The sequence below is a fragment of the Clarias gariepinus genome, chromosome 14 (assembly GCF_024256425.1).
Source record: "Clarias gariepinus isolate MV-2021 ecotype Netherlands chromosome 14, CGAR_prim_01v2, whole genome shotgun sequence".
Classification (NCBI taxonomy): domain Eukaryota; kingdom Metazoa; phylum Chordata; class Actinopteri; order Siluriformes; family Clariidae; genus Clarias; species Clarias gariepinus.
In genome coordinates this window covers 22532491-22558145 of record NC_071113.1, presented here as the reverse complement: position 1 = coordinate 22558145, position 25655 = coordinate 22532491, and the positions used below count along the sequence as shown (strand labels likewise).

Sequence of the window (25655 nt, the reverse complement as noted above, 5' to 3'; positions counted from 1 at the left end):
GAACTAGTGGACACACAAAAACTTTTATAAAACATATTATCATTTAGAGTTTGGAAATTCTGCAATTTAAAAAGTTTTGCATGGAAAGTTTCAGGATTGTCTTACTAGTATGTTATTTTCCTTCATTAGATTGTGGTTAATGATTTAAACCTGTTTGACACACAGGACCTTTACCCATCACCTGTTTGTCATTACTCAGTCAGCACAATGTCTGCATTCAAATAACGTAAAAGCGGCATGTTTTATGACTATTCAAACCTAACAATCACAACAGCATTAACATTAAATATAATAACTAAGCCGGGCAATGAATCCCTTACACAGGGTTTCTCTATGAGATGGCATTGCAAGAAGATTGTAAGACTGTAATGATAATGTAAATCTCCCTTAAGGTTAAATTGTCATAATGCAATATTAATTAATAATACAAGTTATAAGGAAAGCTTAGGTCTGTTTTAAAATGCAGAATATAGGGTTAAGTAAGTAATGCATTATTGATCAATAAAAAAATATGGTTTTCTTACAATGCTGTAAAAAATCTGTGAAAATGGACAGATGTGAGCACAAAGGTAATACAACAAAATCGGAAGCGTGCTGTAGGAAGAGTATGTATTTGTATTTTTAGTGCAAAGCATGGAGCTACCTTTCTTTAGTTTTAAAGGTTACAGAAACTAGAAACTACAAAACTTGTTAAAAGTTTAAAGGAAGGAACGTTGCTAAAGAGCAGAGGATTTAAAAAAAAAAAGTATATATACATATTAATTTCAATATACTTTATTTAGAGTTTGGACTGCCAGATGTCTCAGGGGTTCATCTAATCTGTATAAAACCTAACCACAGACTGTCCTCTGTATCAGACTGTCGCAGTTGAACTGTATGTTCAGTGAACAGTGAAAACAGGAATTGTGTTTTTGCTGATGCTGACTACAACGATTTTTGCAATGACCCTAAATTGGCCTATATGGACTCTGCCCAGGAGATAAGATAGGTAAGAGAGCAACCTTGGGGAAATGCGGCGTCACACTCTCCCCTGCACAACTCGGTTTCACAAGTTATTGGCGATGACCTGTAGAGTCTGGTTCTGTCTGGATAGAATCTCAGGTTTCTATGAACCTTCAAAGGGCAAGATAAGAATTACAGTGCCAAAGTGTGAAGTGGTAAATTTAAGTTTCAATCAAACATGACTTGTGGTTAATGTCTTTCAATTTAGTAAACGTTTATGTTCCTTATTAGAATTTGGTGCATGGGAAAAAAATAGAAGAAAAATTTTACCATTGACATGACGAACACTTAATGATGGTTTGTGGACTAGAAAAGAACAGACTCGCCAATATTGACTCTTAACTATCTTGTGTTACTCTGAGCACCGTTATGTGGCTTGTATACAGTATAAGCAGAAACAGGTCAGAGGAGAATAGCCATACTGGTTTGAGCTGGCATGAGGGCTACAGAAAATCGGTTAATAATTATATACAACCCTTTTGAGCAGAAAAGCAGCTTCAAAAATAGTACCTTAAAGCAAATGAACTACTACAGCAGATTATTGCATAGCCTGTTACACTCCTGCAAGACAAGATCAGAAAGCTGAGGTTACAATTTGTGCAAGTTCAAGTGAAAAGTTAAAAAAACGAGAAATATGTTGCTTATATCAATGCTTATATTAATATCGATTGCATGCAATATTTGTATTATTATTTAAAAAAAAAGACTTATAGTTAACTTATTCAATAGACCTTTATCTGATAGCAAAGAGCATTAAAGAAATGAATGATTTTTTTTTCAAGCACAGCCATAAAAGCCAATCATAAAGTACAGGCTTTGATAAAGGAAACACTCCCAGCATGCCTCGTTTTTTTTTTCTCTCTACTTCACTCTGCCCTTATGTTCAGTAGCCTGTCACTAGGCCCGTATTTTATCATGGTTATGTTTCACTGAGGGGAGTGTGAGCACATCATTGGCTCACGCACAGACAACACCCACCCTGTGGTTGGATGAGGGGGGAGGTGGGGAGGTGATAAATTACAGGGCTTTGACCCTCTTCAGACACAATATTTGATTGGATGATAGAACCCATTCCTGCACGTGTCAAATAAAGGCTTTCATCAATATATTTCCTGGGAAGAGTGTTTGTTTGGTGTAGCAGTGTTTAATTACATCATCCTACTTGCTGTTATTCTCAGTGTAAAGAAAATCAGCAATTAGCAGCAAGCCCACATGAGACTAATGGCCTCTTAAGCCATAGTCAACACATCATTAATGCAGTTACAAATCGATTATGCGGCATTATTTATATATATATATTAAAAAAATCTTATATACAGCACAACACATTGGATTTTATAGATTAAATTCTGTGTATAGAACACCACAGAGGCAAAATATGATTACAAAAATCGGTATATGACTGAAAAGTGCTAAAACAAACGTAATCAAGATAAAACCAGATTTTTAAAAAGGAGATTGAAGAACCTTAGTGAAATAATTATCAAGAAGCACTCAAAAAAAAGTTTTCTAGAGAAAGAGAGAGAGAGAGAGAGAGAGAGAGAGAGAGAGAAATATGACACTTATTTCCATTTGACACAAGCTCTATTCCCCCACTGACATACCAGAGCTGTTGACTCGTGTAAGACTCTTTAGTGAACAAAATACAGCCCGTTCCTAACTGACTGCTACTTTGATGTCATGATGTCAAACACAAAGATGAAAACAACTGATCTGTTTGTTTACAAATAACAAGTTAGTAAAATTAAACTGCTGACCATTTTACATGACACCAATAATGAGATATAAAAAGCTGATATACAGTACTGTGCAAAAACCTTACATGGAATTTACATGAATGGAACTTGTACATGAATGCTGTAGAGCAAGGATTTGACGTATAGAGGACCCACCCTGCAACCCACAGCACCCAAAGGTTCCACTGGCAATGTCCTGGTGCCAGACACCACAGTGACCCCAGAGGCCCTGTAGAGTTATAGTCCGAGGGGCCAGAGCTCAATGGGCTGCAGAAGGGGAACCTACACAATACTGGATACAATGTTTTGCATCGTAATGTTCTGGCTGTTGGTGTATATAAATATACTACATTTTTTTGTTAAAATTCCAAAAAACAAAGTAAATTATGTCAGATCTTTTTAATGTGATATACAGACTAACAATTAAAGTGAAAAAAAGAAACATTTTATAAAATGGGAAGTGGAAGGCAAAAAAAAAAATCCCAATGAAATTTTGCAAAAATGTGCATTCTGTTACAATAGGACATGTGACTGTTCTCACAATAAACCAGTCATATTTAGACTGCTGTTCAAACGTAATTATCATACGCCTGTCTTTAATGAGATAATTCTGATTAACCCCCAAAATACATCAGCTGTTTTTAGAGTATTCTTGACACCTGCTTCATTTCGACTGACTACTACTGTAGTCGTGGTCTGGAAAGAAAATTGGGCACCACAGTGAGAACTGGGGTCTCTCCAGAGCTGCCAAAAGAAAAAACAGTCTTAGTAAGGCAGAGAAGAGACCTACAGTGATATTATGCATGGAACAACAATGACTTAAATTATGTTTTGTAGTCTTCACATGTCTGCTCGGTTGGGTAGAGTGACAAGATAAAAGGCGTTTTTCATGGAAACAAAATATCTAAACCTGTATAAATCACCACAGACTATGTGGCAAAATGTGTAATGGCCTGGGCAAAATCCTAAAAGATATGTCTGTTACAATAACAAGACAGCTTATCACCTAAATATCACACCATGAAGCATGAAGCATGGTGGTGGTAACATGATGACATGTGGTTGCTTCTCTTCAACTGAGACTGCCTTTTAAGATAAAAGATGCACAGAAAATAATCCCCAGTGTTGATTTAACAAGGTCAGAAGTAGCTCAGTGGTTGAGCCAATGGACTGCTGATTGGAAGGTCACAGGTTCAAACCCCAGCACCACATACCGTACAGTAGCTGCAACTGTTGGGCTCTTGAGCAAGGCCCTTAAACCTCAACTTCTCAGATGCATAATGAGATAACAACGTAAGTCGCTCTGGATGAGGGTGTCTGCCAAATGTCATAAGAGTTCAGAGTGGACCTCTATAAACACTGTAGGGTTTTAATTGTGCATTCTAAGCGTACTTTCAACCCTACGGTAGCAATTTTGCTCTGTATTAATATGCAAAAACAAGACGTTTTTTAATATTTAAGAGGAAAGATTTACTACTACTACTACTACTACTACTAATAATAATAATAATAAATAAATAAATAAATAGCCCTTACACATATCATGCCTGTAATTTAGTAAAGATTAATAAGTCTGCACTCCACTGCGATGTACTACAATGTTAAGTCCAAATTTCAGACATGATCGTAACAAAATCTTAGTTTTAGTTATAATCATAATATTTATTCCAACTGTTTTCTGCATCTTTTTTTATAAAAATGTACTGAAAAGCTACAACCACACTTGATTCTCTGAGCATTTGTGGTGAGCAGCAAGTTGTTGCTTATATTGTTTAGGCCAGATGAGGGCGCCAAATATCCTTCAGACATTAGATAAGACATTAAGACTCTGAGAGGAATGTTAGTAGAATTTCACTTACATAGTATCTCACTTTGCTCGATTAACTGAAACAAATCCATGGGTACAGAAAACATGGGTTAAAAAATGTAAAACAACTTTGAATCATCATATCGATTCTAACTACAGTATATGTAAAATAAACTGCATGTAGTCTAACACTGTGCGAAATCATCCAGTTCGAGATGACATGCACTAGCTGTGAATATACAATAGTTTCAGCAGAGTCCTGGTGTGTGTTAATGAAATTTGTCCAGAGCATGACTACAGCTCAATGGGGGAAAAAAAGTCTATAGATCTGGACGTTTTTGGTATCATGGGTCGGTTTCTCACCCTTCAAGGAAGTAGTATTAAACGGGGGTGAGAAGGGTGAGAGGGGTCAGAGACAGTCTTAGCTGCTCTGTTCTTGGCTCTGCTGTCATGAAGGTTAGTGAGGGAGGGGAAGTCACAGCCAATGATCTTCACTTCAGATCGAATAACACGCTGGTGGTAGGTGATAGAGCCAAACACTGGAAAATATCTTCAAGAGCCACATGTCCCTCTTCATAATGGTTGGGGGTTGTCAATTATATCTTCAATCTGTAGAGTAGAATCTTTCACTTTTAACACTGGACCAGGACATGAACTGGTTCACCGCTTTAGTGTCACCGGACTCATCTCTATAAAAAGGTTTAAACCTGACATTTCTTACTGAAGAAATTTTGGCTGGGGATTAATTTTTAAGAGGAATATAATCTATCACTTCTTCTTACAAAACTAATAGGTTTACTTTGGTTTTCAGTAAAAATGAATAAGTGAGGAAATCACTCTTACTCAGGACCCCAAATTATACCTCAGCATCGTGCATTAAGTCCTTAAGAGGTCTTATCAAGTTCAACAGATTAGTCATACCTGGTAAGTTCTACAAAACCTGGAAGACATTACCACATTACGCTTAGCACAAAGAATTTCACACAGAGATTTATTACATAATCATGATCGGATGCACAGAGACAGACTAGCACATCCACAGATTTACTACATACTTAAAGAAATGACACATACAACAGACAGAAGTGTGTAAGTGTGGGCAGGCTATAAGGCAAAGAGTTGAACAAGTTCCCACGAGAAAGCTCCTGTCGTGTGCCTCGCTACCGGAAACTGTGGTCAGTGTGGGTTTTTCTTCTGTGTATATAACACAGCATCGGCTTAACTGAGAGACAACATCACATAGCACTGTAGACGTGAAGTCGGTTACAACTTAATCAGCGTAAATAAGAGGTTGGGCTTATTAATTATTTTTTTATTGCTACTCAGCTCAGAGCAATCTTGAATCATGCTTGATTTGGTGAATCACAGTTGCAGCCATGTTCCATTCACATCTTAGTATAATTACACGTGCCACAGAAAAAGGCCACAGAATGACTTTCCTGATAAACTCAGGTCAAAAAGTCATTCAGAGGTCACGCAAGATGGTGTGCCCAGATGTAATCACAGACAGGTTTCTCTTGTGTCCCTAGTAACTGCCAATGTCAAAAGTTAAATGTAAGCTCTGTTTAAACTGTAACCAAAATGACATCAACCTGTATTTGTTCATGTTGTCTTTTTTTTTCTTGAGTTTTTAGGTGAATGATTTTTTCCATCGAATTTAACATACAGAATTACAGGAAGTGAAAGTAGAGTAGCACAACAGTCAATATTTCTTAGCATTTCATTTCAATCCTTTTTTTTTCCTGATGAGCAGATTTTTTTATGTTGTTAGAAAAAAAACTGCAATCGTTCAAAAATATGCAGAAAAAAATCCACTGAACATTAGCACAACCAGATGTTTCAGTACATGATGCTTCATTTACCGAACACTGTAAAATGTATATCTTGCCAAGCAAATTATATAATCAAGCCTACTTCTACATGTTCTTTTAATTTCCAGGTTGCAATGGATTATCTATAAAAAATAAAACTCTAAACTTTTATTAATACTGTATGTATAAAGATAGTTTAGAGAAAAAGAAAATAAATAGTCAGTCTACAAAAATAAAACCAACTCAACAGGGATAACATTCATAGAGAAGTTACTGGATGGTGTACAAAATGAATGTGTGTGTAACCTGAAAGCAATTTTGCATCTCTCTAAAAATAAAATCCTGAAATCATTTTGCATATGCCATTTTGAGTTAATATCTTGCCTTAAAGTTCAAGTCAAGAATGTTGTCATCAATTGCCAAGACTACACCAAAACAACAAGGAGATCAGCACACATTATTTATTAATAGAAACAAAACTTACCATAGTGCTGAACTCTAACATTAAATGGTAAATTATAAAATATACTGTATACAGTTTGTTTTGGGGAGTTTGGAGGCTGGGATAGTGGCCTTGGGTTATTTGCCTGTTGTGCGCTGTGCATGGTAACCTGCGGTGCACTGGGTGTTCTGATGCTTTTCTTTCATTGATTATTTTGGCAATTTGCAAATTTGTGCCGCTTTAGTGATTGCTAAAATATATATTGCTACAGTATATATATATATATATATATATATATATATATATAGTATATATGTGTATACATATACTCAGCAAAAAAGAAACGTCCTCTGACTTTCAACTTTTTTTACTTTCATTAAACTTAATGTGTAAATATTTGTATGAACACTAAAAGAGTCAACACTATAAGACATAAACTAAAAATGTTTCACAATGTGTCCCTGAATGAAGGGAGGCTCAAAATCAAAAGTACCAGTCAGTATCTGGTGTGGCCACCAGCTGCTTGAAGTACTGCAGTGCATCTCCTCCTCATGGACTGCCTATTGCAGACAGTCTGAGTACTAATGGAGGGATTGTGTGTTCCTGGTGTGACTCGGGCAGTTGTTGTGGCCATCCTGTACCTGTCACGCAGGTGTGATATTCAGATGTACCGATCCTGTGCAGGTGTTGCTACACGTGGTCTTCCACTGCGAGGATGATCAGCTGTCCTTCCTGTCTCCCTGTAGCACTGTGTTAGGCGTCTCACAGTGTGGACAGGGCGATTTATTGCCCTAGCCACATCAGCAGTCCTCATGCCTCCCTGCAGCATGCCTAATGCACGTTTACGCAGATGAGCAGGGACCCTGGGCATCTTTCTTTGGGTGTTTTTCACAGTCGGTAGACAAGTCTCTTTAGTGTCCTGCGTTTTTAGAACTGTGACCTTAAATGCCTACTTTCTGTAAGCTGTTAAGGTCTTAACGACCATTCCACAGGTGCATGTTAATTAATTAATTGAACATGCATGGAAAACATTGTTTAAACCCTTTACAATGAAGATCTGTAAAGTTATTTGAGTTTTTACTACATTATTGTTGAAATACACAGTCCTGAAAAAGTGACGTTTCTTTTTTTGCTAAGTATATGAGAGCGATCAGGCCTGCATGGTAGAGTGGCCAGATTAAAGCCACTCCCATAGTAAAAGGCACATGACAGCCACCTGGACTTTAACAAAAGACATCTGAAGGACACTCAGACCATGAGAAACAAATCTTTTTTGTTGAAATGCCTTTGGCACTAATTAAACTACCCCCTGACTAAAGCCGTTCTCCCCCAGTTGCTTACTTTGGCCAGACGGCCTGCTCTAGGAAGTGTCCTGGTGGTTCCAAACTTCTTCTATTTAGGGATGTTGAAGGCCATTGTGTTCTGGACCTTCAATGGGGCAGAATTTTTCTGTACCCTTCCCCAGACCTGTGCCTCGATACAATCCTGTCTGAGAGGTCTATAGACAAGTCCTTAGACTTCATGGAATGGTTTGTGCTCTGACATGCACTGTCCACTGTGGGACCTTATATAGACAGATCTTTTCAAATCATGTTCAGTCAACTGAATTTACCACAGGTGGACTCCAATCAATTTGTAAAATCATCTCAAGGATTATCAGTGGAAAAAGGATGCATCTGAGCTCAATTTTGAGTGTCATGACAAAGGCTGTGAATACTTATGTACATGTGATTTTTTTTTCTTTAAATTTTTTTATTTTGAATAAATTTGCAAATATTTTAAACTAACTTCTTTCACATTGTCATTATGGGTATTTTTGGTAGAATTTTAAGAAAAATAGTAAATTTAATCTATTTTGAAATAAAGCTGTAACATAGCAAAATGCAAAAAAAAGTGATGCGCTTTAAATACTTTCCAAATGCACTGTATTTAAGTATAAAATATTTGAAATTGAGTTTTATTCTTTATTGGAATAAGACTTTGCAGTCCGGTTCACATTTATGCTAATGTATTATATATTTTTTCTCCCACCAAAAAATATAACACATTTCTGGAAAGTACATAACAGCTAACTGTGTTGTATAAGACATTATACCCAGAGACCCATAGTTATATGGGACCATTGGGATAAACAACGGAATGGGAATTTCCTGTTTTAGAAAAATCTACTCTTTGATTGTTATATTAAATATTATCATGTGTCATTTTGCCGGCCACAGTAGGACTGGAAAAAACAGTTCTATTGCCTTCATTTAGCTTTTCTTAACTGGAGTGGTGTGCCACACAAGAAAACATATTTTAAAAAATACATTATTATTTGCTTGCGTTGATAGTGATTTTTCCTTTTGGCCATGGAAAACAGTGTTCCGCTGCGAAGACCCTGCACCTCTTAAAGACGTCTGCGTGCTCCACTGAGAATAAGAGAACATGGTTGGCCTTCAGCTTTCGTGAGAAAGAATAGCTCTGTTTACTAAGCTTAGAGAAACAAATGCCATAATGAATGAAAATAAGTACTTAATTTAGAATAGAATCAATCAGATATAACATCTATAGAGGATATCAAGTTTTAATATATATAGTATCAAACATAATTATAAAGTAATTAATGCAGCATGGCTTTGTTATATGATTTTGGTGAAATGACTAACTGAGCGCTACAGCTTTGCTTTGTACATTAAGTGAAAGCCATGGAGTGCAAAAACAAAGAAGGCAGACATGGTCATGAGTTTCAGTTCAGGTCACGATCAAAATGGAGAATTATAAGGACTAAAGAACTTTACTGGTGTCTGGTTTGTCTGAGTGGCTCAGACATTGCTGATCTTGAATATTCACATGCTGTTGTATAGAAAACAATCCAGTGTGTGTGAATTCTGATAGTGATTATATTAATACATTGTTATTTAAAAAAGACAATGGATAATGAGCAGATTGACATTAACTGAAGATGACATTAATTATAAAAACTGTGAATCTACAATGGAATACAGTACTGCATGTCGATTTCTAAAACAGTTTTTATGGTCATATTGATTTATATTTTAATATTAACATTTTGCCACATTTTGTAACACACAGTGTTATATATCACAAACGTAAGAGAAAAATGACATCGGGTCAGTTTTTAAATGTACTGCGAAGTTAATAATTTGTATCCTATAGAGGGAGTGTCACCTGCGATCCTTGATCTCTACCATTTCTCTGAAACGCTCTTAGGAAACTCAAGTGAATGGCACTTCATCATGTGAAACTATGATTGACATTAAAATTAATAAATCAAAAAAAAAAAAACATTTAAATGTTTGTCTAATATAGATCATAATCTGTTAAAACAGAATCAACACAAGATTAATTTAACTTACCATGAGTGTTATAAGAACCAATGAAAGCTAATCATACAGCTTGGCAATTATAAATGTTCTGTTAAAATTATTTTATAAATTCATAATAATAGAAAAACAGCTAAAGTAACTACTATTTACAATTGAATTTAAAACCTGTGCCATTTAGCCCTTGTGACCCTTAAAATGTATTCATGTTTTAAATCACTAAATCTAGGCTTGTGCACTGACAATTTCCTTCCTTACAGGGATTGAGACATTCTAACTCAAGAGTCTAATTGCTGCTTCAACAAAGTATTTACTAAAGGGTACATTTATATATATATATATATATATATATATATATATAATTTTTTTTTTTTACAAAACTGTGTTAGAACTTGTTTATTGATAAATAAAGTGAGTGTTCTTAAAACTTATGCATATTCAGTAAGAAAAATAAGGAGTTGTCTATATGTTGTTATAAGATAGAGATATTGCATGGAAGTCACTAACAATTCTTTGAGAGGAGTTGGAAATTGCTCAGGAGGTAATCCACACTCTGTATTTATATTGTTAAATTTGATTTGTATTCGTTTCTTTCATTCATTTTCATTCATTTTTTACCTCTCTCTGGTCTTTTAAAATTGCAAACCCTGTTGTTAAATTCCCCATTCCAGGTATGCAAACTCTGTGGGCAAAAAGCATGTTCTAAAAAAAAAAAAATGCAGTATGCAGCATTTCACTAGATCCTGTTCTACTTGTTACTAGACGTCAATATGACTTCAGTGATGGCTTAACTTTTAACATTTATGTCTATAGTAGTGGAAACTTATGGTTAATTTGGTTGTATAATCAGCACAAACTGATTGACTATTGAATTTCCACGAGCTGATCACATATTCACAGGCAGTAATGCTCTGTTAATTACAATGTTGGGTAGGATTACTCATTTAACCTAGTACTATCTCCATATTGTACACCAAAATATCTTTTACAGTTTTCTGTTTGGTTTTAAACTTAGGATCTACCAATTGTGGTGAACATTATATGCTTCTGCGTAATAACCATCACTAATATTTTACAAAAAAAAAGAGACAGAAACACAGATTTTACTGATTACTCCTTTTATTACCAAAAAGAGCCCAAAAAATGCTTCTTTACATTGAGTAAAAGAAACAAGAGAGTAACATCTTGATAGGTAGGAAATCCATTATATCACTATTTTTCTTTTTTATCATAGGCTTTCTGACATAAAAAAGATGGTTGTCCCTTCAGAGAACAATTATGTAACATTGCATTGTAAGGATTTTCACTTCGCAATTGATTTACCCTGTCTGTCCTAAAGTCTGTGCTAGTTTCTTATCTAAGTCATCAGTTGTACTGACAGCAAATATTCAGTAAATGGACACACTTAATAAATTACAAATTACTGAATTAATGTAACACATGACAGTAAGTATAATCTGAATAAGTATTCGATGAAAGCAACTAAATGTGTGCGTATGTGTGTGCGTGTGTATATATATATATATATATATATATAGAGAGAGAGAGAGAGAGTGTGCGTAGTTTTTGTTAAGGCATTACAAAATAATCATGAACATCAGCAACAGACTTTCTCAGTAATATGACTATTAATAGAAAAATAAATACTGACCAGGTACTACAGTCATTATTAAAATGTGCATGAGTTAATATAGCTTACAAGGCCATGTGGTGTTGAATACATATTCCGTTATCTTTCATGATGAATCTTGAGAGAAAAAAATCAAACTGCTACATAGTTAGAGTGGAACTGTTAAAAACAACTATTATTGTGACTATATGCCACTGTTTCGGGCATATTTATGATCACCTTTTCTTTGAAAAACACTGGCAGTCTTTGAGTTCCTTTTTGATGTCTACTAATGAGACATATAAGAGCTCCATAGTATCAAATGGAGTTTATATATTAGCTTGAGCTAATCATACATTTAACTTTAATCCGCATTAAGAACACAAAAAAAGGAGAAAAGCTACAGTTTCTACTAGAGTACACAAGATAAGGTACCTAGGCACTGATCAGCACCACCTCTATACACCGTATATATATCTACATGTGTAAGAATATATAACTTTAACTCTTAACCATTTCTGTTAGGATAACATTGGTGAACCTGGTGTAAGTAGAGGACAGAAACAATGAAGAGTTGGTTGATAATAGTTAAAGTTGAAGAGATGCTCAGAAACTAAGCACCTCTTGCAAAATTAATGTTATGTTCTCTTGTATTTGGTCTATGCAGAAATGGGTCCATTTTAATGCGCTCTAGATAAAGTGCTTCACATGATGTACAGGAGAGATATGCAACATCGCAGTTGCATCACAGTAGCATCACATTTGTTTAAGTAGACTGGGCAATTTAAAAGAGTGACTGAGACACAAAGGAAGTACGAAATGCGTATTATACAAATGATCCAAATTGTGAAACACATTCATGATTACAATTTCCATGCAGATTTGCAGCTAGAATTTTTCAATTTTACAATTTTTTTATTTTTCTTATTTTTATATACCCCAAACCCTTAATAAGAATGCTTTAGTTACTTTTAAATAACTGCATTTTTCTTTGTCACATCAAAACTTACTGGTAAACGTATTTAGATCATATTTTAAAGGTAGGTAAAAGAGAAATGAGAAAATTGCACCAGTAATACAAATATTAATCTTCACCATCTTTAACAAATTATTCAGTATAGTATATCTGACTGTGAGCATGATATGCAACACTAAAACGAAAGCAAATCAAGGTATACATCATTAACTGACATTAATATCCTATGAGATAGTGGCAACTCTTACATAAACAATAAAATGCACATTTTATAGGGTTTAAATAAAACAGTTGTGACTAAGTTATGGATATTTTGTATTTTAAAATCATAGATATATGTAATTGGAAAGATAACTGTTATAAGAAAGTCATTTATGTAGTAGGCACATAATGAATGGAGAGACCCAGACTGGGACTTTTATGGAACTTAAAAATGTAATCATCTACGCAGACTGGTCTAAAGCTTTGAGCAGATCGTTGCCCTGCAACAGATGGAGATTTCCCTGCAACGGCACGTTCACGTCACAGTCATATTGCGTCAGCTCCTCCAGGCAGTACGGGTCATAGGAAGGGCCTAGCAATCGATTTGTAAGTCCTAGAGGACACAACATGCATTTAAGGTGAGGTAAAGTCTCAGCATTTAGGACTATAAGGCAGCATTTGGAAGCTGCCAGTTAAAATCCCCAAACTGCAAGTAACTGCAGTTACTGTATCCTCTTTCAACTATTATATAAATGTAAATTTATAAAAATAAAAGAAATGCATGCATTAAGGGATCTTACAGTACCGACCTGTTTGTTTAATGGAAGATGGCATGCCATAGTGATTGTACACTGAAGAACAGAAGCGCTCAGTAAAAGGCTGCTTGATCTCTCCAGAGATCCTGGGATCTGGAGGAGGCCGGCATCGAATAGGTTGGGAATTCTTGCCTACTTGCCCAGCTGAGAAGGGATCTGGAGGAAAAAAAATCAAGCACATCAATAGACGTTATGAAACGAGAGGCAGACAAAACAAAAATATGCATATTTAGAAACAGTTTTGTATGTATGGACCTCTGGGATCAGGGGGTTTCCTGATTGAAAAGGCACACCCATCTGTGTTTGCTGTTTTCATTCGCTTCCACATGTTGTCTACTGACTCACTGCGACTTACTCCATCCTGCTTAATACACTTCAAACACAGACAGAAACACATTAATTTGGGCAACTGTGTTAACATTTATTATTTTTCGACCTACAGAGGAAATGTCTGTGAACCTTACCTGAGGAATATCTGGAAACGAATAGGAAGAAACAAATTCATCCTGTCTTTTGCGCTTGAAATTGTTAGCCAGAGTGATGTGATCAAAGCACATGACTGATTGTGGGATACTTGAAGAAGCCTGGTAAGGAGGAATAAGTGGTATTTCATGGTAGGGGCTCGGGCAGTTCTTGTGTTCAGAGGTGAGTGGGGCCAGAGGCTGGAAGAGGCTCGTCACATTGCTGAACGTGTACTGAGGCTGGGCACAAAGGTTTGAGCTGGAATCAGATAAGGACTCATCCTGAGCTATGGGGTTGAGCTGGAAGTCCTCACCATCCATGGGGATGTAGGGAGCCAAAGTCTCCAGGTCCAGATCATTGAAGTCCCACTGCTAAATAAAAAAAGCAAAATGTCATTAATTTTTTCTTTTTCAATTATTCTTTAAATTTAAAATTTAAAAAGATAGGACTCGATATGAATATTGTAGATGTCTAGACTTCTAGACACAAATCCAGACAGCACAAATATTGGTAGACATTTTAAAATGACCTGGATGACTGATTGAACACCATCACATTTATAATATATAGAAGAGAACATTGATAATAAGAAAATTCTATCAAGACGAGAGAGAGAGAGAGAGAGAGAGAGAGAGAGAGAGAGAGAACATAATTTAACAAGAAAACTAGTAAGTTAATTCATGAGACAGGCATTTTTTATACAATAAGAACGCAAGTAAGAGGCCAAAATCCAATGTGGTTGTTATATAATGTTAAGCGGCTAGGTTTTCATTTACCTACCAAAGAGACCACAGTCCCACACACATGGTTTCTATTAACTCACAAAGCATGTCAAGGTTCACCTAGGAAAATTCCGATATGAAGCTGAACACTACAAAAAATCTCAGCCGGTTTAAATATTCTGATTATTTATTCACATTAATCCTGACCTTTTTACTAATTTCAAACTATAAAATTAATATACTGTATAATCTTACATTTGTCTAATTGTAATTTTGTAATTGCTAACACTTGACTATGATGTAGATATGTACACTTACTATGTGTACTGATGTAACTACTACTAGTGACAAAACGCACAACTTTCTTGTCTTTTCCCTTTTAAGGTAATGACTTTTCTGCTAGGCTAATTTTTTTTATTTTGTTTATTCCTGACTGCTTGTTTAGCTACGGTAAATAGCAAGTGTCATTTTTCAGTGCCTAAATAGTCTGGTATATGTGGCACCTCAGACAGACTAATAATCTTGTAGACTTGTAATCGACTTACTTCATTGCCAGTATCCTGCTCAAAAAGCCGTTCTGTCAGCTCAACCTTCAGCGGAGTCTTCTCACTTCCATAGTAACCTCCTCTTGCACTGTCAGGCTGAACACCACAAGCAGACAACATGATAATAAATTATACATAAAGGTGTCATGAGGGTACGCAACCTACTGTAAAAGACAATACAATATTCAAAGTCATTCATTAGATGGATATCTGGGACACAAAAGGAACATACAGTGGAGCTATTGCTGTTGCTCAGGGATGAAGGTGAGCTGGATGAAGCCAGGCTGCTGTCAGTACTTTGTTGTGAAGACTCAATTTCCCACAGCTTATCAATTGAAGCCTCACTTGGAGATTTGTAGAAGGTAGGAGGAGCTTCAAATTCTGGACTTCCTGTACGTGCAAAGTGCAGAACATGCATGATATAGCTGATGTTACTATATAAAAGCTGAATAATGTCTGAAACATTATTTGATGTACATGCCTATGTCTGTAGATACATACACAGAATTGTAAAGAGTCTAACAATTTACATACTAATGTCTGTCATGTAAGTCTGGATAATATGGACAGGAATTTAGAAAAACTCATGATTCACCTATAATAAAGTCCGAAGGCAGCTTTTTGGTACTTTAAATATGAAGTAATAAAAATATATAATATAAGTGTAGAAAACTTTTTTTTTTTTAGGAAAACTCTTAGAACCTACTAAGAAAGCTCACCTTCCAGTTTTAAATTAGCATTATATACTTCTAAATTTTAATCATTTCCTTAGACAATTTAAAATATACCTTTCATGTTTTCTTAACAAAATTCTTGTCTGTGGTGATCACACAAAAGCTTCAGAATCAAGATTGAAAAACGCTAAAAGTATTTATTTATGCCCAATATCATTTCCTTTGCGTTTGGTTTACCCTTACTTATCATAATGTTAGTTGAAAATGTTAGGGATCCGGCCCAATATATGTTTATGAATGGAAGATGAGAGTGAGAGAATGGAAAGGAAAAATGAGACCACACACTTTCCCAAGGTTTCATCAAAAATAGACAAAAGAGAAATCAGTTTGTTTTTCATTGCATGCAGTAAATTATGATAATACATGAAAGTGCATATCCATTAAAGCCCAGACCCCACAGAAGATGACACACGCCGCCAGCACCCAAGCATTATAAAACTCAATTGTTTACAACAGGGAAACATTTATTTAAACAATCATTTTCATGTTTGTAATCAATATTTAATGTGCCCATGCTATGCTGAATAAGGCGCTATTTTCTTCAGAGCAGAAATATTAAATTACTTTGATATAATGCGTACCCTGCTGCAAAGCCAAGCTACAAGCGTGCAACTTTACAAAGGTTGCCAGTGCAAAGCTCATGACGACTATGGGCACCGCATGTGCGTATTGTGGTTCTGAGGTAGAAAACAGTAAATACTGAGATTAATAAATGAGTTCATGCATGCAGAAGGGGAGTGGGCATGCTGTCAAAGGATAGGGTGGAGTACAGGGAAAAGTTGTTATGGGGATATACGTAGCGGTGGGTGGAATTCTGACCAAAGTCCATGGCAATGATTGCTTCTCCTGGTGTTGGCACGAGCTGGGGAATCTCTTCAGGCTCCTCCTTGAATTTGGGAAAGCGCCTGTTAGATGTTTGAGAGGCTTGGCAGAATACTTCGCTGCTGGCCAGCATGTTTCGGGGTTTGAAAAATGCCCCCATTTGGTCAATGGAGAGCATAACGGCCTTCTCTTCGATGTCACTAAAACAAAACAGTAAACGCATTTGAGATCACGCTGGTAGTTAAAATACTAAACAGACTTTGTAAATTGCATGTACTTTTAATATCTTATTATTATATATTGCATAGGTTATGGTGCAACATACTGTATATCATGGTTGTTCTATGGCAGCAAAATATTCTCCCTTATGAAGCATATGAAGTTTTACCTCAAGACGTAGTTAATGCACACGACGCACTGTGGCTGAGAGTTGCGGCTGTTGTAGATGACTGTGCCATGCGTCTCCAACCACACATAACCACCATGCTTGGCCAACATCCGATAAAGACCGCTCACAACCTGGCCCTTAGCACACACTGCACGAAAACATTCAATATCAATAATGTTTTATGTGAACTTTGACAAAAGCCTTTCTACATTTTAAGAGGGAAGTCTGTAATTTGTAAAAACTTTCCCTAAAATATTTAGCTTCACTTTCCATTCATACAAAACGCTCATTCCTGCCCCTCCCATCCCTAGCCCATTTCCCTCCCTCAATCTTTCCTTCCTTTCTTAGATCTAAGGTGGAAAATAATTGCAAGCTAAAAACTGTATGGTATCAAAACCACACAGCCTGGCCTTATCACAGTTTTTACAAGGTATAATAAAAACTGTAACATTTTAGCTTTGGTAAGATTTACTGTGGCTATTTATGCAAATGTTATAAACTTAATAATAACATTTATGTAAAAACAATTATGTTATTAATTAACAACAGTTAAAAATGAACACATTTAATGAAATGTCTGCAACAATCAGAAAAGCATATAATGTCTACTTAAAAAAAAAAAAAAAAAAAAAAATATATATATATATATATATATATATATATATATATATATATACACACAGTAAATAATCTTACTGCATTATCTTAAAGCTTTGAAATTGCAATGAGTCCTGAAATAGAATTAGCTGATTTCCTTATGACTCACATCTTGCAAATAGAATTAAGAATATATTTGGTAGGGAAAAAAGATATTATAAACTTAATGTTATCTGTTATAGTAGATAGGAAAATGCAAATATCATTAATAATCACTTTAACTTTGCTTATTGTAATGTTAATGTAACATTAAGTGTTGATGATTTAAAGCCGTAGGACCTGATGATTTAAAAGGAAAAAGAAGCACAGCTGATATATGGATATTTTGTTTAGACATAAATGTTTTCATAAATTCATAAATTCATAACAATTTTCAAAATATGCATACATGCATATATAAAGCATAGTGGCTTTGTGTTAACTTATATATAGAAGTCTTTAAATTCTGCTATTGATAGCATATGTATTTTAATTCTTTAGCTAAACTGACTTTGTAAGCTACACATAATTTTTTAAATCCTAAAGAAAGATAACGACAGACTCTTTTTGTTTTAGCTCTCTTGTACACAGGAGCCGGTTGTGAGCATACATTTTTAGTGACAAAATAGCATCAAATAATGACAAGCTTTAAATAAATATAATTCAAGAGATTATCACATATGACATGGTATAGGGTAGTATTTATAGGAACCATATAATAGCACATTTTTATAGCAACCGTATAATAAGCAGTTGAGAGTTGACAAGCTTTGAAAAAACCTGAATAAAGTGTACATTATTTTTTTATTATTTAAATTAAAAACAGAAAGATGTCGTCTGGTCTCAAGGTCAGTCCCCTAGCAAAGAGGAATAGCCTAACAAGAGTCAAATATTACAAGTGGGGAGGCCAAGTTAACAACGTAAACATTTTCTCATGGTCCTCAAACCATTCATTGACCATTTTTGCATTGTGGCAGGGCACACTTGTCAGGACAACACTATCCTGACACATTAGGGAATATTGTCTGCAACAATATTTATTTAAGTGGTTAATGTCAAAGTGACATGAAAGTATGTACACGAAAGCCACTACCCAAGGTTTCTCAGTAGAATATTGAGTTCATAGTCCATTCTGGTGCCTTCTCTTTTCCAGGTAGGTAATGTACAATTTTTAAAATATACATAATTTAAAGCCATGCCACTTTCCTTTATTTCTACATGGTCCAGTTCTCATCATGCTCAGGTGCCCACTTGGACTGCACTGCATATAGAGGCTCCAATACAGCAAGCTCTGTCTATCATAGCCAGTGAGCCATGGACCCCCATGAACCTGTTGTTAGTTCAATGGTTGTGCTTCCTTGGACATCTTTTGAAAAGTGATAACCTGCATACCAAAAACACCCCACAAAACCTGCTGTTCTGAAGGTGACCTGACCCTTTTGTTTGGCCATCCCTATTGGGCCTGTGTCAAAGCCAGGGTACTATACAATTACCATAGTTTATTTCAGCTAAAGTATCTGTCAAGGTATGGTCAAGTAGCTTAGTAGTGTCCAATCATATATACATAAAAGCTCAGTGTGTGACAGTATGGGGAAATCTTAATTTAAGGGCTTACCCTAAATGGACTCAGTGACCTGCTTAACTTATGAGTTGCAGCACTGAATGAAAATACGCAGAAGGCCACTGTGGACAGACCAACAGTCACTTGACGCTACATGACACTTGCAAAAGACATCTAAGTATTTGCAATTTATGAAATAGTTATGGCATAGAGAAAGTGCCATAGGCGGTGTTAATAGATGTGGAAAAATAGGTGTGGAAAAGTCCAAGCTGAATACATGTGTGGGTCAGATTGCAAATACCAAACTCCACTGTGGACAAAACATAAAAAGGACACATGACAGCCCTTATGACTAAAAGCACACTATAAACCCTTCTGACTTGGAGCACACTATAAACAAATCACTTGATCCAATTGATTGATCCAAGTGCCAATGTTTTTAACTGGGCATTTTTTTTAAATCCTGAAATACTTTACAGAGTAAAGCCATAAAATCCATTATATAAACATTTCATGCTATTGGCCCAGAATGGAACATTTGCACTGAGGCATCTGCTACGTAAACAAACGGTGCAATGCAATAACCATTGAGCTTATAAATAACTCAACAATTCCTCGACGCAAGCTGGACATCTGCTTCCCTCAGTCAGCGGGTGCATGGGAAGTGCCTCATGTCCAGGGAAGCCTGATTTCAAGACAGCTATCTAACTTATTCTAGGAGATAAGAAACATGGATTGCTGCCAACAAAAGGGTCATTTTGGTCAAGATCTTGGTGCATTCTTGGAAAGGAAACTGCTTATGATTTCCAGTTAGTTTTAGGACACATGATACACGATGAAGTATAAGATTAAATACTGGCCATGAATATAGTACTTTAAGGTTTAAATGCATAGACAGCAGATAATGGTTGAAGTATGTGCTTACAGTTTTGGTGGCTCTTGGTCATACTGTCCATGTCCAGTGCGTGGTAGAAATCATAGACTGATCGCCCCATTAAATCCTCTGGGGTGTAGCCCATCAGCGTTCTCACACTGCAAAAGAGTGTTAAATACTTGACTTAGTCTGTTTAAACCCCAAACTTGCTATAAAAAAAGTAGGAAATCCTAACTATACATTTTTATATCTGTATCCTATAATGTATACAGATGTATTACGGTCTAAGTGTTATCAAAGCTTTTAGAGCTTTAGTACAATATGCATGCATATTCTCCAAATTCCACAAAAGTAAAAAAAAAAAAAAAAAAGGGCAAGCATTCACAAATCTAGACTCGACTCTTAAAACATGCTGGCGAAAGACAGGACAAGCAATCAGTTCACTAAACAAGACAGGAGAAGCCAAAGTAAATGCCTTTCCCTCTTTAGTGCCAACTGTTGACAATTGGGACTTTTTGTTTTCTGAGAAAACTAAATCCTTCTCTCCTTCATTCTTTTTAGAGTTTTTTTCTCTGTTATCTTTGCAATTTTTTTCCCGCTTGTTAAAATAACACTGTTATACACATGTACAGTATGTTAGTGAAAAGCATATTGTTGGTTTTGAGACGCTACTCTTGCTTTGCTCGACTGATTGAAACTTTTAAATACTGCTTTCTATAGTTCTTAAAAGCTAATTTACTACGCACACTTTGACATCTCAGAAGAAGACCACTCTGGGTTCCACTCCGATCGAATATCAAGCTTTTCTGCTCAACATGGTTGTAAACAGTTGCTGATTAAGTTTCTATAGCCTTCATCTCAACTCAAACCAGCCTGGCTATTCTGGTTGTTCTCTAACCTCTCCAGTCCAGCCTGCCAAACTGCCACCTACTTTTTTTTTTTTTTGTCTTTTCTCTCATCCTGTGAGAAAATAACTTCTAGTGACAGTTCTGCATGAACAACCCAGACGATCAGCAGTTTCTGAAACACTTAATACTCAGCAGTTCCTAAAACTCTCTGCCAGAATAGTTAAGAGTGCTACATGCCTCTCATCACAGTAGGTGAACTTCAGATCCATGTTGTGTCGGCTCATGAAGGTCTTGCCGTCAACTGGCGTGTCCACACTGGACGGATGAGGGATGGGCTCACACAACACTACTAGGCAAGTCAGTGGGGGCTCAGCAAATCCACACAAAATATGAGGGCGTCTGCTGGGGTACACTTTTAAATGCCCTGTGCAGTGCAGCACCTGGGGAAAGCGACATGCTACATCAGAAATAATAGCAAAAAGACTGGGGTTCATTTATCACGGTCATGTACGAAAAATTGTGTTTGTGTGTGTATTTAAGTATTGCAAACTGAATGCACCTACCTTCCAGCCAGCTGATTTAAGGTTGACTGTGCGTCCTCTGTTTGTGACAGTGCACTTCATCCTCATGAAGAAATCTCTCGCTGTGCTGTGCTCCTTATGTCTCCTGCCATACACTGGCCATAACAGCCACATTTAAGCCATTATTATTAATTATTTCAGAATCTCACATCAAATGTATTAACACATATTAGAGATTTGTCCCAGAGTTTGATTATACCCAGACTCAATTTAAAACAATTTGGAAAAACAATTTCCTCTAAAAATGCTGCAGATGTATGGCTTCCAAAATATTTAGTAAAAAAAAACTTAATACAAATTATAATACAAATTAATATAAAATTATTTCTACACAAAATATATAATTTAAAAGAGTTTTGGGAATTGCAAAATGTAAATGAAACCTTTTAAACAAAAATAATTAATTTAACTTGAATTAATTTTAATATTTAGAATGTAAAATTATATAGAGAAAAATATTAATTAGAAAAGTGCCTACGGCAAAGGGTCAGAAATGTCTGTTATAGTAGCAGCGGAAAGCAAAAAACCACCCTGACCGTGAAGTTTGTCACCTGGAGAATGAGTACAATGTAAGAAATCGGGGTCAAATTCCACAACCCTCATTCTGTGCAAAAATGCATGGTTCAGTTGAGACTCATATGAAGCTTCTGCAGTCCCACTGAGCTAAATCGAGTTGGTATCTTTCAAAGGTATTCTGTATCTAGAACAAATTTAACTCATTTAACAGAATCTAGCCAGATGATTAACTGAACATAGCCACATGGCTACACCGACTTCATGGTTGGTGTGCAGAGCAGGATTATTTATAACAACCAAGACTTATAGAGATTATTCTTGCACCACTATAATACTGTTAATAAGTTAACACTCCAATTAGTTTATAGTTTAACACTCCACATAGCTTATGGATAAACAAATCAATTCTGCATGTAAGTTTGCATCATGATGGACAATTAATGCAAAAACGTTTCAATGCGGTTCATGAAATACCTGTGAGTGTAATGTATGTGCCTAAAGGCAAAGTTCAGTTTTTTCGAAGTCGGTCTTAAATCAAAATTAAGGTGAATATCACTACATTACCATAGGTGAACTTTGGTTCAGTTTTTTGGTATGTACAAACCAAAATCAGTTTGATGGTATGGTACAAACCATAGGTAATATACCATACTATCCAGGGCCTCTTGGTAAGAGTGCGATATTACATACCACTGGAGAAATATAAAAAATATATCATAAAGCATGAAGTGCATCTTTACTGAGACTATGCAAAGAGATAGGAAGAATGAAACTTCAGATCTCACATCACATTTTGCTTTGTACACATTCACAGTTCATACAAACTTAAATAATTTTTTTTGATTGTGTAAAGCTGCTTTGCGACAAAGTCAATTGTTAAAAGCGCTATACAAATAAAACTGAATTTAAAAAAACACAAATGGAGCAATGACTTAAAAACTACACACCTGCTTTGACACTGAGGTTCTCTCGGATCTCGTCATGATCACAAGGGTGTGTGAAATCAAAGATGCTGTGTCCTATTAACTCGACCTGTAAGGATTTACCCCAAAAAATAAAGAGAGATTGTGCACAACATTATAGCACGCTGGCTACCTCTCTCCTAGTCACACAGACATACTGGAGTTAAAGACAGGAAGAAAAGTTTCACCTGCGTGAGACCCATAAATTTACTGATGTTCTCGGAGAGGAAGACCATGTCGCCTTCTAAAGTCACCACAGCAACAAAGCCTTGCAGAGACTTCAGATACAGAGTGTCAAGCTGAGAGTCCTCCTTTATTTGTCTGCTCAAGCACCCTGCCAGAAACACACATAAAAAAAACAATAAAAAAGTTAAATTTTATTAAGCCATCAAATACCTACATACTTATATTGCAACCCCCCCCCAATAAAAAATGAAATACATTTGTTTTTTCTTATAACTAATTTACCATGAGAACCAAAATATTTCTCAGATCTAACATTAGTGAAGGGAGGAGCTTTAACACACAATGCCACTAAACAATCTCAAGAACTTGAGGCAATAATTAAAGCGAAGCTTCATGCTGGGAGGTGGGGATCTGCTTCCCCCTGATAAGACCTTCCTTCCCTCAAAGGCTAGGAGTAGACCTGAGGGTCTGACTGTGGTCTTTCTGACCCAGACGGGACATCATTCTTTCTACTGCATTAAAGGTTTTTTTCCTCAGGCAGCTGAACAGACTTATTGCTCATTCTTCAACCGTTAGCCCTACAGTATTTAAAAACATCTGCACACTATACTGGTCCACGATGTCCGACTGGGTAGCCACAGTGCTAGGCTACGAAATTCCTGAAATTTTTTTGAGCTTTCTGTCAATCACAATCACAGCAGAAGCAGTTCTTGTTTAAGCATGTCTATTCTTGCCCATTTTCTCTCAAGTTAGCCCCGAAAACTTACAGTACATTCCATGTGTTCTCAAAACCACATAGCACGTTTATCAGTACTAGTGTTGTTACTGAAGAATTTATGGCAAGCACTGAATGATGTCCTTTAACAATTTAAGTCAATCCTACTCATATGACGTAGGATAGCCAAAATTACTTGCCAAAAACTGAATTGAATAAGACTGTCACACTAACAACCTTCTAGCCATGCCTTATAGCCTAAACTAAATAAAACATACACGCTATATATAAAATGTAGTCAAACGAAATACATAAATGAAATAAACAAATCATTTCAATTTCATTCATACAAATTTATTTTCGTTTGTGTGAATGTGCAGAAGAATATAATTTAATTATGTGGGTTTAGAAAATATTCAAAAAATTAAAATCATATAAATAAAGACATGCTTTGTATTTAATGTAATTTTCCTCACTTGTGTCCAATATAAATATATAAATACAAATTTTGCAAGTAACTAAATTTTTTCAGACATTAGTTAGTAGCGATGTTTTAACATGAAGGCTTTTTAGTCTGCAGTTTTCACATGTCAGTAGAGGTTCTAGAGTCTGTTGGGGCCCTAGGCAAAAAGTTGCAGGTGTCCTCTCCAACCAGCGTTCATCACCATATTTTTAAACAGGGCTGTGGGGGTAATTTAAAAAAAAAAAGAGCAGAATTATGTGATATAGATAAGGTGGACCATGACAATCTGATTAAAAAAAACATAGGACTATTTGGGGGGGAAAATATTGAAGCTGAATTCACTAATAAACATTTCTGGAGTCAATGAAGTTTATTGATCACAATTAAGAGCATAAAATGATGAAATACCATATGGAAGATTTTAAAAATAATTTCTGACACCATTCAAAGAACTGAACAATTCATTAGGTATTTCATTGAGAAAAAAATATTATAAAAACTATTATTCATACAACTATCTGGCTAGCCTATATAACAATATAAATTAATAATCTCAGCACTATATATAATAGGTTTTTTTTTCTTCAAATGTTATGTTCGAGGTCTTATATAGAATACACTACAGTTTATCTGGCAAAACTGTATGAATAACCTGAGCTTCTGAGAGGCTGTTCTGGAGATAACTTTAGCAAATTTTAAATGTGTTGACGCTAGTCAGAGGAGGGTAATCGCTAGTCAGAGGAAGGTAAATGTTAGTCAGAGGCCCCAAGCATTGTCTGTCTTGCCTGTTGACAAGCAGCACCTCTGCACGCCAAGCAAAATATCTTGTAACGCTTTTCTGTCAGAGCACCACGGACCACTGACAGTGAGGAAAGGAGATCTGCTTGAGTTGCACAAATGCGCATGTACAAGAGAAATTCAAACTCCGACTTGCAAAATAACAGAACCCAGTTATGAGAGCAAAAACTTCCTTTATTTTTTATTCTCTATATAATCCCCTGCTACACTAGTGCATTTATCCCAAAGTTTTCAAATGGTTTCCATGGCGTTCCACTAGCTGAAAGGTTTTGGGAATGAGTGCAGTGGGCTCCGAGCAACATCAGCCAGGATCGTCATTCATGGACGTGCAGCCTT

General features: G+C 35.9%; 1 protein-coding gene across 1 annotated transcript in view; it reads right to left on the bottom strand.

The window, feature by feature from the left end:
• Nucleotides 1–11225: 11225 nt before the first annotated feature.
• epas1a (endothelial PAS domain protein 1a) overlaps nucleotides 11226–25655 on the bottom strand; it is a 28070-nt gene continuing 13640 nt past the window's right edge. Inside the window, exons 3-15 of the mRNA XM_053510997.1 lie at nucleotides 23346–23491; nucleotides 23143–23227; nucleotides 21662–21774; nucleotides 21336–21538; nucleotides 20302–20408; nucleotides 17180–17327; nucleotides 16789–16991; nucleotides 15468–15625; nucleotides 15236–15331; nucleotides 13971–14339; nucleotides 13762–13879; nucleotides 13501–13662; nucleotides 11226–13304 (exon numbers count right to left, since the gene is read on the bottom strand). Of these exons, the coding sequence (XP_053366972.1) occupies nucleotides 13153–13304; nucleotides 13501–13662; nucleotides 13762–13879; nucleotides 13971–14339; nucleotides 15236–15331; nucleotides 15468–15625; nucleotides 16789–16991; nucleotides 17180–17327; nucleotides 20302–20408; nucleotides 21336–21538; nucleotides 21662–21774; nucleotides 23143–23227; nucleotides 23346–23491 (2060 nt within the window). The 3' untranslated portion in view covers nucleotides 11226–13152. The remainder of the gene's footprint in view (nucleotides 13305–13500; nucleotides 13663–13761; nucleotides 13880–13970; nucleotides 14340–15235; nucleotides 15332–15467; nucleotides 15626–16788; nucleotides 16992–17179; nucleotides 17328–20301; nucleotides 20409–21335; nucleotides 21539–21661; nucleotides 21775–23142; nucleotides 23228–23345; nucleotides 23492–25655) is intronic.